The sequence below is a fragment of the Populus euphratica genome, unplaced genomic scaffold, assembly GCF_000495115.2.
Source record: "Populus euphratica unplaced genomic scaffold, PopEup_1.0 scaffold28.1, whole genome shotgun sequence".
NCBI lineage: Eukaryota > Viridiplantae > Streptophyta > Magnoliopsida > Malpighiales > Salicaceae > Populus > Populus euphratica.
In genome coordinates, this window is record NW_011499862.1 from 1,355,009 (window position 1) to 1,369,795 (window position 14,787).

The 14,787-nt window shown below is 36.4% G+C and overlaps 2 protein-coding genes across 2 annotated transcripts; both read left to right on the forward strand.

The window, feature by feature from the left end:
- Positions 1–676: 676 nt before the first annotated feature.
- Positions 677–4,413, forward strand: LOC105125128 (PRP38 family protein). The gene is made up of 6 exons (XM_011025430.1): positions 677–1,063; positions 1,768–1,889; positions 2,012–2,102; positions 2,327–2,453; positions 2,566–2,654; positions 3,739–4,413. Exons 1-6 carry the CDS (start codon positions 774–776, stop codon positions 4,145–4,147), a joined length of 1,128 nt encoding a protein of 375 aa, XP_011023732.1. The 5' UTR covers positions 677–773; the 3' UTR covers positions 4,148–4,413.
- A 3,052-nt stretch (positions 4,414–7,465) lies between these two features.
- LOC105125129 (eukaryotic translation initiation factor 3 subunit A-like) lies at positions 7,466–14,230 on the forward strand. The gene is made up of 14 exons (XM_011025431.1): positions 7,466–7,568; positions 8,051–8,118; positions 8,599–9,080; positions 9,820–10,035; positions 10,152–10,520; positions 10,613–10,642; positions 10,965–11,192; positions 11,301–11,462; positions 11,760–11,981; positions 12,073–12,282; positions 12,361–12,567; positions 12,778–12,858; positions 13,019–13,220; positions 13,453–14,230. The coding sequence occupies exons 2-14, from the start codon at positions 8,073–8,075 to the stop codon at positions 13,971–13,973; spliced, it is 2,976 nt and encodes a 991-aa protein (XP_011023733.1). The 5' UTR covers positions 7,466–7,568; positions 8,051–8,072; the 3' UTR covers positions 13,974–14,230.
- Positions 14,231–14,787: the final 557 nt, after the last annotated feature.

Consider the following 14,787-nt stretch of genomic DNA (forward strand, 5'->3'; position numbering starts at 1 on the left):
TCGACAAGTATCATGTTATTTAAAAAAACATTAATATTAAAATTGACTTATTTTTGTTCACTCTTTTTTTTTTCAATGTCAATTAGAATTTTAAATTATAGATAAATTTGAAGAATTTTATGGTGTTTAAAAAATAAATAAACTTCAATATTTTTACAACGGCTAGATTATGTTTTTTTATTCTCTCTTTCATGTCTCTCTTTTCTCTCTCTTTTTTGAGAGTAAGTATGAGTAGTTATTTTTACCATTATAAAATTTCTTGGAAAATTAAGAAGCTTTTGTCATTTTAATAATTAAAATTTTTATATTTTCTTAAGATGAGTTTTATTAAAATCTAAAAGTTATCTATGATTACATTTAAGATTTTATTTTGTAGAAGTTAAAATAACATGTTTTTTATTTTATGATGAAGACCCATATTTTTTTATTTTACAAATAAAAATCTATTTTAGAGTATTTTTAACAGAACATATATTTTTTTAAATTAATTTTTTTAAAACCAAAACTAAAAATATTTTTTTCAAAATCTATTTTGTTTTTAAATCGTGAACAGTAAAATCTAAGTCAAACACACAATTAGTATTTCAAATGGGCCAACATGTTGATGGGCCCTGTCCTCTTAGGGCTCTAATCTGACGGCCCTTTCATGAAAACGCACCGTCTCTCCTCCTCCTTGACGTAACACTCTCCCCTCCGTCTATAATCCCCAACTTCTTTTATTAGGGTTTCTCTATACATTTCTGAAAAATCTCCACGAAAATTCATCAAATCCAATGGCGAATCGAACAGATCCAACAGCGAAGAACATAAGAGGGACAAACCCACAAAACCTAGTAGAGAAAATCCTGCGGTCCAAAATCTATCAACACACGTACTGGAAAGAACAATGTTTTGGGTTAACTGCCGAGACTTTGGTCGATAAAGCGATGGAACTCGATCACTTAGGTGGTACCTACGGTGGAAATCGTAAGCCGACGCCGTTTATGTGTTTGGTCATGAAGATGTTGCAAATTCAACCCGAGAAAGATATTGTTGTTGAATTCATTAAAAACGAAGATTACAAGTAAGTGAATTTTTTTTTTTTAAATTTAACTGTTACTTTCCATTTGTATTTTGTTCTAAATTGATTTTAATTGTGATTATCAGTCTCTATTTAGTGTTAGTTACCTTTGTTGCTTGTATTTTAAGTGTGATTATCAGTGTATTAAGCGTTATTTACCCTTTTCCTCTGATAATAACTCAGTTTGGGGAAGTTTATGTTTAAAGTAACTGGGGTCTCGTAGATGTTGGTTTGGGGTTGTGTATTTTTGTTGTATGTAGGATTGAGCTAATTGCTCTCCATTTGTATGGATAACCGAATTTGAAAGCAAGAAGAAATCTTGGGTTAATTTATGGAAGAAACTGAAATGGAAACTTGTAACTTTTGGAATTGAAAAAAGAAAGAAAGAAGATTTAAATTGAATTTATGTTATCCTTAGCTTCTATGGTTTTTGTTTTGTTTGCTATTAAAAAGGTATGGAATTTAAATGAATGGAAATAAGGTAGTAGAGGAAAAGATTAGAAACTTGTTTGTTTTTAGTATTGTTGTGTTGGAGGTTACAAGATTTGATGTCTGTTTGTTTGTTGAGATCCTGGTGATGAGAGGAGAGATGAGAAACTTTTTGTTCTTAGTATTTGTACTTGGTTTGCGTACTCTTTAATTTTATTTTTTTTAGTTCTCAAATTTTCTACTTGGTTCTAACTGGATGTTTCTTTGCCTTGGAGTAGATATGTGCGTGTGCTTGGTGCTTTTTATCTGCGACTTACTGGGACTGATATCGATGTGTATCGTTACCTAGAGCCTTTGTATAATGACTATCGAAAGTTGAGGAAAAAACTAACTGATGGGAGTAAGCTCTTTAAATCCTTTTCTTTTGATTGCATTCGCATTGCAACTTTTCAAAGTCTTTCATGTGTTGCTGCTGCTGTTTATATGAATTTACTGACATGTTTTTTGAATTCTGTTTATCAGAATTTGCATTGACACACATGGATGAAGTTATCGATGAGCTCTTGACAAAAGATTATTCTTGTGACATTGCTATGCCCCGTATTAAGAAAAGGTAACTTTTCTACAACTTGCTCAAGGATTTTTTTTCCTGGTAATTGTGCAGGGCAGACAATATTTGAGATGGCTTATGTTCTGTTGCCTTAGGATATATAACTTGTGAGCTGATAAGTGAGTCTTTGTTTGTGTAATTTTAGTTTCTATTTCATTGAAATCCATATTTTTGCTTCCATAACAATTCTATGGAGACTTGTGGGTGACCCTTTCTATAATCATCAGATGGACTCTTGAAACACTTGCTGCTCTTGAACCTAGAAAGAGTGTGTTGGAAGATGATTTTGAAGAAGAGGAAGAGCGAGAAGAGAATGAGCAACTTGAGGGATTAGACAATGGTGCTGATGAACGGGTATCCTTCCTTCCCAAGTTGAACTATATTTCAACTTTTCTTTCTTTAATTTCTTTCTTCCAAATCACATTGCATACTTGGTCTTATTTATCAATTAATGAATTATTTACAGGACTACTACCATGAGAGAAGTCCTGCAAGGGAAAGGGAAAGGGATCGGGATCGGGATAGGGATAGAAGACGTGATAGTCACAGACATAGGTAAGTGCTTTGCTCATTCTGGCTCCAGAATAGTCACTTTTTTTTTCTCCTTGGGAACTTGGTGATATATTATTCTTTATCATGGATTTTTTTTTGTACAACTTATTCGGTTTCTTTATGAATTGCAAAGGTGTTAAGAGAAATGTGTATATACATGCAATGAAACATTGATATAGGACTAAAGATGATGATAGCAATGAAGGTCTGATGGCATGTTGTAGGAACTACATAGTTTATTTGTTTCTTGGTAGAACTCCAAAGAGCTTTGGAACTTTAATATTGAGGTTCTTTTTTACATGCATGTTTTCCCCTTACTAAAATGCTGAGGTTTTATACCAGTATCAGTATATCATGGCTGAAAGCTTTTGGAGTTTCATAACTTTCTTAGCACATGAATGAAAATGAGGCAGAATTAGGAGTTTTCCTCTTTGTGAATCAACTAGAAAACCATTATGGAAGCTGTTGTCTAACAAGCAAACCATTTCATTCACATGTAAAGTAAAATTTAGCTCCGATTTTTCACCATGGCATTTAAAGCCATTGCTGGTTTAAAACAGCTTCCAACAGTAAAATCGAATGATCCTGCCAGGTTTCTCTGCACTGACAGTGTGCAGTGAGAAGTATGATGGATCGGACAATCTTATTGTAATTGCAATTTCATGGTCATTGGTGCTCATTATAATTTGACTTTCAGCTAGTTTTCTGCTGTAAATTAAACATTCTGTTTTGTTTTATATGCCCATCATATTGAAACTTTTAAACCACTCAGTATGTAAATAGATTAGGGTTCTTCCGCTTCCAGTTATAAAATTGGTTGCTTTTATAGATAGCTAGTTTTGTTTATTAAAAATGCCATGTGACTACGTGCATCATCACGAGCACTTTTGAATTTCAATAACCATTACAGCTGTTGGAGCATTGGTGACTCTGTATTTCCCCATTTCCAATTGAGTGCTACCACAATTTCCTTTTTTTTCCCCTGGCTGTTAAGAATTACATTTCAGATGCAACTTTGATGCCTCCTGCATAGTTTATAGGAAAAAGGGTAAGGCTTATGCCATTTTTATTTTCACTGTTTATGCAGGGATCGTGACTATGATAGAGATTATGACAAAGACTATGATAGGGAGCGTGGACGAGGAAGAGAGAGAGACAGGGACAGAGACAGGGATCGCTATCGATTGAGAGATGAAAGAGATTATGGTCATGACTGGGAACGAGAAAGAGAAAGGGAAGGCAGGGAGCGTGAAAGACGAGATAGGGACCGTGGCAGGCGGAGGAGTCATTCAAGGAGCCGAAGTAGGAGTCGGGATCGTAAAAGATATGCCCACAGCAGCAGTCCTAAAAGGCGCGGAGATGGAGCAGAAGAACCGAAGAAGAAGAAGAAGAAGGAAAAGAAGGAAAGGAAAGATGATGGTACGGACCACCCTGATCCGGAGATTGCTGAAGCTAACAAGCTCCGAGCAGCCCTTGGGTTGAAACCACTTAAATGATCTATGCTCTTAAGTGTCTGGTGCTGTTACTAGCAGATGTAAACTCTGGTAACTGTAGGTTCAGATTCACTCTCTTATATCTGCTTGAGTCTTATTAATGCGTAATTTCTTGTACAATGTACATATTTTTAAGGGGATGGCACGGCATCCATTTTTATTGTTAATTCAGACTTTCTTAGGGCCGGACAATTTTTTGCTGACCAGTTGATGGGTAAGACTGGATACTGCTTTGTTCCTTGATCATTGAAGTCCACTTTCTGATGTTAGTGCATGTTGCATTATGCTAGTCTGTCCAATTTTGAAAAGGATATAAACATGAGAAGAAAGTAAACCAGCTGATCCTGTGGCACAAAACACTTTTCCGTTTTGGAGGGTGTAATAAAATGCAACAAGTTTGGTAAACACGATCACAGAACATCTGAAGTTGAAACCATGAAATGAATCGAACCCCAAGGAAATAACATGTTGCTTTCCCAATCCTTACCACAGAAGCACCTCAGGCAACAAAATGCCATCTTCATCATAATGAAGGGAGCCAGAAAAACTGAGGGGCTTGCACTTCTCCCCCATCAAAATCCTCTTCTTGCATAGCTCCTCACCACATTCTTCTCTGCTTTTCTCCCCGATTTGCACTGGTTGTCCTCCGTTTTGGCTCCTCGTAGTATTTCCCAAGAATGAAGCCATCCTCAACTTCTGATCGGTACTGAGTACCCTTGATGGATTCCTAAGCAAGTTGCTGCTGCTTTCCTGTCTTCCAGCTTGAGCATCGGACATGCCAACACCACTAGGCAGGTCATTGCTAGTTCCCTGTCTTCTAAGCACAGTATGATCAGTGTTGGTTTTACCTCTGAAGAAGTTCAGACTGGTATACTTTGTGAAAAAACTCAATAGAGGAAATGACACTTTTAAAAACATATCCGCTGCCCTGCTTGGTTTGTTATCTCTCCTTTCCATTGTTGGCTTCTCATGCTCTTCCCCCTCCTCTTCTTCAATCTCCAGAAGAGGTAATGAAGACTTTGGTGCAACCCCAAAAGGCTGATCTCCATCATACAAACCGTCATCTGCCCCCGCCAAGTCACTTTTATAACCATCTCCATTTTTGTAGACCTTGGAGGAAACCTTGGGTGATTTCTTCTTGCCAAATACACTAGGGAAGAAAAGGCCAAACTTCTCCGGAAGAAGGCTTTTAGGCCTTTCCTTCTTGTCCCTGGTGTGATCACCAAGGTGATCAGTAATGCAATCATTGCTTCTTCTCTGCATTGTCTTGGCCAACAACTGAGGTATTCTGATTCTAATCTTTGGTTCAGCCATGGTGGAGCAAGAGACAGTACATAGTTGAGAGTTTGGTGGGTCATTGCTAGCAATGATATCTCTACAAGTGTTAGGGTTTTCTTCTTTCATTTTGCCTCTCCGAAAGGCATTACTTGCCATTGTTGTTGGCTTTCCAAACAAATGAAATGGGACTCGAAGATGGTTTTAAAAAGTGGGGTATTGGAGAGAGGGGAACGTGGGTATTGGAGAGAGGGGAACGTGGCTTGAGAAGTTCCTTCTTTCATGGGTTTTCTTGTTTTCCATTTTCCATCTCAAAAAATGACTTGATTAGTCAGTAAGATAGAGGATTAAGCTGGTGAAAATTTCATTGCCACTAGCCCACTACTCCTAGTGCATATCTACAAGTCTCTAAAGCACATCACATTTGCAAAGCACGTAAATCTTTTAGGTCCAAAAGGTTAATCCTTGCATATAATTCAAGTGTTGAAGTTGAATCAATGGACACTTTTTTTGTGATAAGTGACAAGTAACTCCCCATGATAGGGAAATTTTTCTTGATTTTAGAGGAGGATAATGGAGAAAATGTTCTTATTATTGTTTAGTAAAAACAAACTATTTTGTTAGTGTCTTTTAGGAGTTTTTCTAATTAAGAGTTAAAGTTGCAGGGATAACATATAAAAAAGATAGAAAATTAATGGGTGATAATGATATGCAACTAACCATATCTATCTACCATTTTTTTTACAAAGAAAAGCAAACTTAATATTTTAATTTTTAAAATATTTCTAATTTTACCAAACTTTTTTCTTCTATAAACTCTTAATTTGAAATATAATATTAAACATGACTTAAATTGACATGTTAACTCGACAAATTTACGGTCTAAAACTTGACTTGAATCATAATTAACTCAAACAAATAGAGACCTTACATTTTGATTTATGTTTCAGTTGACTTGGTTAAACTAGATCCAAACTTGGCTGAGTTAAAATTAAGAATTTTTTTTTTTAAAATCAAGAATTCTAGATAAAAATGATTAATATAAGTTGATTTAATGATCCAAATTCTTTTTTTATCAGATGTAAATTGAGTTTAAAAACTATAGTGTGAAAACGAATGAATTTTCAAAATGAAAATCAAATTTAGAAATTAATATTTATTAAATGACCTTTGTATTTCACTATAGCAAATAATAATAAAATGACAAAGCCTTTTTCATCTTGGTTCTTAAAATTTTTGAGGATTTTTTATTTTTTGTTAATTTCAAACTTAATTTTTTTCCTCTAATTTCATCATTTAACATTGGGTTTATTGGTTATTGAATTTTATAATTTATTTTATTTTTTTATAAAATTATCCTGATTCCATGACTTGGATCGTGAGTTAGTCTTCACCAAGTCATTTTTTTTAATTATTTTGTTTTAACTTTATCCTTTAATATTGAGTTGATTGAGAATTAAGTTTTACAATTTATTTTAATTTAATTTTTATGGGGTTATCTTGGTCTCATGATTCATGTTTGATGGGTTAACTTGAGTTGATTCAACTTAGTTTTTAATTGAATTTTATTTTCAACTTTATCCTTCAATATTGAGTTGATTAAAAATTAAATTTAATATTTTATTTTATTTTATTTCTATAGGGTTATTATAATTTTATGACCTTGGTAGTAGATTTAGCAGGTTAATATAAGTTTTTTCAAATTAATCTAATATATTTTCGTTTTAATTTTACAAAAGATATCGTCTTAAATTTTCTAGTTAAATTATATTTGTAATGGTAATCCAAGTTGTTTTCTGACATGTCAATTTAATCAAGTCACATCAACTTAATTTTTATATATTAATATTTTTAATTAAATAATAAATTAACTTGAATATTTTTTTTTTACAACCAAAAGCATCATCAACAATGATATAGTTTCATACTAAAAGTGGATTGGGTAATAGATAATTTTACTTGGGCATATCCACGACAATTTGACTATGATATTTGACCCAAACTATAAACCCAATCAATTTAATTTGGACAGTTCACTTAATGGGCCGAATATAAAGGTGCCTGTTTCTCGCAATTTCGCACACTAAAACCCTTGTCATCATCTGCTACCTAAAAAACGCTGTTGTAGGAGAAAGCCAAAAGCGGCCAGGTATTCTTCTCCTTCTCTTTTCATCTCTTCACTCTCCATCAATTTCTACACTGATTTTCTGTGCGTTTTGTCTACGCTAATTGTTTGTTTTCCTGGATTATTTGGTTTTCTATTTAAAAGATCCTCTTTTTTCTTGGCTTTGTTTGCGTAAAGTTTCGATCTTTTGATTGAATTTGATGCATTAGGTTGTCTGGAGGTTGATTTCTGTGTTCTTGGAGGTGGGTTCTTTCGATTTTGGTTTATAATGAGAGGATTATGTGGATCTTTGATAAATCACCGTGAGCTTAGTGATTTTTTACATGATGTGTGTTTTTTTGAAGATTTCTGTCGCTTTAATGTTAATTGATGTATAGGAGTTTTTGATGTTTCAGACCTAGATTTTGTTTTTTGTGTTCTGCTTTTGTGATTTTTTTTATTTTTTTGGTTTTTTACCTTCTGTATTTGGTGATTTAGAGTTTGATACTTTATGTTGGATTGAGCAGGTTGAAAGATTTTGATTGCGTCATGTCGACTTTTGCAAAACCAGAGAATGCATTGAAGCGTGCTGAAGGTGAGTGATGAGTTGTTAACTGTTAACGCCCTCACTAGTGCATGACTTTAATTTTCCTGGAATGGTGTTCAAACCTCAGAATTTAATGTATGTTATGTTTTAAGTTCCAAAATTTATGATGATATCAAATTAGTTTGATGCTTACATGCTTCACATTATTGGCAATCTTTCAATCATCTTGCATAGTTTTTGATTTTTTCAACAAAAAGTCTTAGCTGTTTGTGATTTAAATTTGGCCTCATAGGCGAAGTGAACAACACATGTGGTTGTAGAAGAGCCACTTTGTTTTCCCAAAGAGGCATCACTAGACTTTGCTCCAGGTGTAGCTTTAGTATGGTTATTTTTGGAAGTTGGGAAATAATCACAGGCCTTTTATTTCCACTTTATAGTTGCTTGTTTATGAGATTTTGACATGTGATACTAGCAGCCCAATTTCCATGGTATATTTTTATTGAATTTTCATGACATGTATGGTTGCAGAGTTGATAAATGTTGGGCAGAAGCAAGATGCATTGCAAGCTCTTCATGATCTGATCACTTCAAAGAGATACCGAGCTTGGCAAAAGCCACTGGAAAGGATTATGTTTAAGTATGTAGAGCTTTGTGTTGACTTGCGGAGGGGCAGGTTTGCCAAGGATGGTCTGATTCAGTATCGTATTGTTTGCCAACAAGTGAATGTCACTTCCTTGGAGGAGGTGATCAAGCATTTCATGCATCTGTCCACTGAGAAAGCTGAACAAGCTCGTAGTCAGTCACAAGCCCTTGAAGAAGCTCTTGATGTGGATGATCTGGAAGCAGATAAAAGGCCAGAAGATCTGATGCTTAGTTATGTCAGTGGTGAGAAGGGAAAGGATAGGTCTGATCGTGAACTTGTTACTCCTTGGTTCAAGTTTTTGTGGGAGACATATAGAACAGTACTTGAAATATTACGGAACAACTCGAAGTTGGAGGCGCTATATGCAGTAATTCCTACTTTCAACATTAAATGTTTTGGTGCAATAAATGGTCCTTTTGTATTGTCAGCATCTATCTCTATAAATTTGCAAAACATGGTCTTTTTGTGTTGTCAGCATCTATCTCTATAAATTTTTGATATGATGCACATATAGAACATAAGCAGACACATTAAGCTTTTTATCGAAAGAACATGTCTTAAATCATTGTTTTTTATGATTAGAGTGTGCATCTGATATGTGACCATCCAGTGACTTGTAATTTACATGTGGGTTATGGCAGAGGCCCAGCTTGTAGGGTTTTTTTAACCTCTGTCAGCTGGATGGACCAAAAATCATAAACGGTTTATAATGTTTTCCCTTTATTTAACAATTCTATTCTGAGTTTCAATTTCTTTTTAGTTAATCAGCATGCAATCAGATGAAGAGAATCTGAATATTGATGCTGGCCAACCTTTTCTCATTGTACTTTTGAGTTTTTCTTTCTATCCTATTGACAATCAATGGCATTTGGACTTTTGATGATAGGGGTTTCTCCTCCCTTGAAGTCCTCTGCTCATAATTTGTTGACCATAGGTTGCCCATCATAACTGTGTGCTCATACTTCTACTGTGTTTCACCATTACATGGTGCATGACTTGGTTGGATGGTTGTGTCTGTTCTGATGACCATTAGTATGAAAGTCCCAAAGATTATCATATGGCAAAGCAGTAACTGCGTCTTACTGAATTCAAGTTGTTATGTGTAGATGACAGCCCACCGAGCCTTCCAATTCTGTAAGCAATACAAACGGACAACAGAATTTAGGCGGTTGTGTGAGATCATCAGGAATCATCTATCGAACCTTAACAAATATAGAGACCAAAGGGACCGACCTGATCTGTCAGCTCCAGAGAGCTTGCAGTTGTATCTTGATACACGATTTGAGCAGCTAAAAGTAGCTACAGAGCTTGAACTGTGGCAGGTATGCATATTGCTTTATATATTATTCCTACATGTTAGTTTTGTACCTGTAGTGTCTCTTCTAGGATGTATTATTATATTCTATTTCACTTCACTTGACCCAATTGTCATGTGCAGGAAGCTTTTCGGTCCATTGAAGATATTCATGGATTAATGTGCATGGTCAAAAAAACTCCCAAGGCATCCTTAATGGTGGTTTATTATGCGAAGCTAACAGAGATTTTCTGGATTTCTTCAAGTCATCTTTACCATGCTTATGCATGGTTAAAGCTTTTCACACTTCAGAAAAGCTTCAATAAAAACCTAAGCCAGAAAGATTTGCAGATGATAGCATCATCTGTTGTTTTGGCTGCTTTAGCGGTGGCTCCTTATGATCACACATATGGTGCATCTCATTTGGAACTTGAAAATGAGAAAGAGCGGAATTTGCGGATGGCTAATCTTATAGGTTTCAATCTAGACCTGAAACCTGAGAGTAGAGAAGTGGTAATACAATTTTTTCACTTGCATTTACCTTATTGGTCTTTTATTTATTAGTTTATCTAAAGGTTCTCATTTTCATAATGTTTTTTCTGCAGCTTTCTAGATCATCCCTTCTTTCAGAACTGGTAAGTTTGAAGTTGTGATTTCTTGCTATTTATATATGTTGTTTGTTCTCATTGGAAAATGATTTCTTCATAAATAATTCTTCATTTTATTAATAAAAAAAGATAGAGATAGAAGTGCTTCTTTTCAAGAGTAGTTTTCTATTATTGAAGGTTGAAATATAATAATGCTATTTTTTCCTTATTTCCATGAGTAATCTAACTCAAATTCATGTGCCACAACTCTACAGAAAATTGTTATTCCACGGGTTTTGAAACAGTATCTGTAATATGCCTTGTTTCCTGTGTAAACATTTGAAATGTCTGATTTCAACATCATTTTCAGGTATCCAAAGGTGTGATGAGCTGTGTAACACAGGAAGTAAAGGATCTTTACCATCTTGTGGAGCACGAATTTCTACCTTTAGATCTCGCGGCCAAGGTTCAGCCATTGTTATCCAAAATTTCTAAACTTGGGGGCAAACTTGGCTCGGCTTCTTCTTTGCCTGAAGTGCATCTCTCCCAATATGTTCCTGCCCTTGAGAAGCTTGTTACCCTGAGGTTGCTTCAACAGGTAGACAATTGTTTCTGCCTTACCTTTTCTTTTGAAGTTTGTTTCAATATTATTTATTTATTTATTCTCTCTGTGGTCACATGTGCTCATACGCACTTGTTTTTTCAGGTGTCTCAGGTGTATCACATGATGAAAATTGAGAGTTTGTCTCAGATGATCCCATTTTTTGATTTCTTTGCCATGGAGAAGATTTCTGTTGATGCTGTGAAACATAATTTCATAGCTATGAAAGTTGACCATATGAAGCATGTTGTATTGTTTGGCACTCCGGTATGCTTCATTCTGCACACATTGTTTTTATTCATGTACTATATACTCTTTCTCTCCCTCTCTGATTCTCCCATGTGCATTTACAGAATTCCACTTCTGAACTGCTGACATTACTTCCTAACTTGAGTCCCTTTGTATCACTTCTTTTGTTGGAATCAAGTATATTGTGCTTGCATCTTGGCTTTTTGCTTGCATTGATTCATTCCAAGTGGTCTGTCTTGCCTTTTACACTTGGTTCTTGTTGTGCTGGTGAGAACACCATAGCAGAGTTTGACAGCATTCATTTGGCTCTTTCAGGGTCTTGAATCTGATGATTTGCAAGATCACTTGACTGTTTTTGCTGAATCCTTAAATAAAGCAAGGGCTATGATTTATCCTCCAACAAAGAAATCATCGAAGCTGGGTGAGATTTTACCTGGACTAGGGGAGATTGTTGACAAGGAACACAAGAGACTTCTTGCTCGGAAATCCATTATTGAAAAGAGAAAGGAAGAACAAGAACGTCAACTTTTGGAAATGGCAGGACATCTGAACTATTGCCTCAGTATAGCTTACAGATTGATTGTTTATTATGGTTCTCTTTCTTCTTATATCAATTTTCGTCTTCTAGGAACGAGAGGAGGAGTCAAGGAGGCTGAAGCAGCTGAAGATTACAGAAGAGGCTGAACAGAAGAGGCTTGCAGCCGAGTATGAGCAAAGGAACAAGCAAAGGATCCTCCGGGAAATTGAGGAACGTGAGCTTGAAGAAGCGCAAGCTTTGCTTGAGGAACAAGAGAAGCGCAGTAAAAGGAAAGGAGGAAAGAAGCCCATCTTAGAAGGAGTGAGTTTAGATCTTGTCTCATTTACTTTTCATTAAACAGGGAGCTGTGCCTGATATGAAAATTTTATTTCCACATAGGAGAAAGTGACAAAGCAAATTTTAATGGAAAGGGCTTTGAGTGAGCAACTCAGAGAGAGGCAGGAAATGGAGAAAAAATTACAGAAATTGGCTAAAACAATGGATTATTTGGAAAGGGCGAAAAGAGAGGAGGCAGCCCCACTGATTGAAGCTGCTTTTCAACAACGATTGGTGGAAGAGAAAGCACTTCATGAACATGAACAGCAGGTATCTGTTTAAGTTTTTGTCACATGTCCTTGAAAGGTCGTTCTATTTCCATATCATTCCATATAAATGTTTCTCTGCCCCTATCCTTCACATCATAAATTTCAGCATTCCTAAAAGAAGGATGTTACCACTTAGTGTAATTATATTTTTGTTCGATATAGTTTATTGTGGCTTCCGTTTAAGTCATGCTAATCAGTGTCTGCATTGCAGCTGGAGACTGAATTGAGCAGACAACGCCATGATGGGGACCTCAAGGAGAAGTATAGGCTGTCTCGGATGTTGGAGAACAAGGTCAGTGTCCAATATCTCTGTGATTCTACGTGTCATGTGGCGAGCTACTTCATCTGAGGAAATATGATGATAAATCCTCCAGGCCTGGATATTCTGTGGGGCCGTGTTTTGTTGGCTTGCTTTCAACATTTAAACAAATTTGATTTTTGTTCCCTTGCAGATCATATTTGAGGAAAGAGTGAAGAGCCGTCGAGAGGCTGAATTCAACCAAAGGAGAGCCGACAGGGAAGAAAGGATCAGCCAGATTATTCAAGCACGGAAACAAGAGAGGGAAGCTTTGAGGAAGAAAATATTCTTTGTTAGGTCTGAAGAGGAGAGACTGAAAAAGCTGCGTGAAGAGGAAGAAGCTCGCAAACATGAAGGTGGATACCCACTACACTGAATGGACATCTTTTTTCCACTCGATACATGATCCATATTTTATGTTCAATGGGTTTCCTTTTATCCATTTCTGAAGTTTCTCTACTTTTTATTCCCCAACGTTGTTGCTTGCCTTCCCCATTCAACTATGTGTTCACAGAGTGTCCTCTCTAAGCATATATAAGTTTGTGAATGACCAACTCATGCTCTATGTTTTGGTGTTTTCAAACACAGAGGCTGAGAGGCGCAGGAAAGAAGAAGCTGAACGCAAGGCGAAGTTGGATGAGATAGCAGAGAAGCAGAGACAAAGAGAACGTGAATTAGAAGAAAAGGAACGGGTAAGGAGGGAAACTCTCTTGGGAAGAGCAACTGATGGGCTTCATAGGCCTTCTGAGCTTCCTGCCGGTCCAGAGCCTGGGGCTGCATCAGCAGCAGCTGCAGCTGCAGCTGCACCAGCCCCTGCAAAGTATGTGCCCAAGTTCCGGCGAGGTGGAACTGAAGGCTCATCACAGGCCCCTCCAGATTCTGACAGGTGGGGCAGTGGAAAGAGCAGGCCAGCCCCTCCAGAATCTGACAAGTGGGGTAGTGGAAGCAGTGGCAGTACCAGGCAGGCCACTTCAGATACAGACCGGTGGGGTGGTGGTGGTCGCTGGGGCAGCGGTGGTAGCAGACCTGATGATCGGAATCTGCCTGGTGATAAGTGGGGTGGAGGTTCAAAGTCCACTTGGTCATCATCTAGGCCTCGTGGTCACTGATAATCCCAGAGTCTACATGAACATTTTAAGGTGGCCATTTTTGTCTTGGTTATATTTATTGAATGAAGGGAAAATGCACCTGGGAAAACCCTTTGAGGAATAATTATTAGTTAGTTATAGTTTCAAATTTTGTTGACTTGCAAAACATTAAAGTGACATCCTTGACTTTCCTTTTTTCTTTTCTTGTATGGTATTATTAAGAAATGTTTATTGTAATTTGGACCTGTCACTTTCGAAGAGTTGTTTATTCTTTTTCACTTCTGAGTCGTGTAACTTCTTTTCTCAGTTGAGATGTTTTCAGGGATTAAGGTGCCCGTGACTTTGTTTTTTTTATATCCTTACCAGTGGAATCATCTATCTTCTGTTCTAGCCATTAGCATCCCTTTTAGGAAATTTTAGTTTCCTTTCCCTTTTCCTCTTACCTTTCCACTGAAATAGAAGACAGCATTTGCATTTGAGGTGGTACCATTTATCCATGTCGAAACGTGGCCTGGTCTCAAGGCTCCTATTCTCACAATTCAAGTTATATACAAGCGAGTGGTTATGGTCATGTGTAGCGATTTGGTAGGTGCTAGGAAGTGATGGTGGCAATTTTAGCTTGTAATGAAACCTTAAAACCTGAATCGTTTATATTTATATATTCATTATATTCTTTATGTTATGTAAAAGTTGGCTATCAATTACCTGTTGCCCTGTACATTTTGCTTTAGTTTCAAGCACATCATCAAGCCTGAGGTCAATGCACTTCTCCTAAATGTTTGTTATTAAAATTCTAATTTCGATTTGACATTTGAACACCACCCCTGCCGCCCCC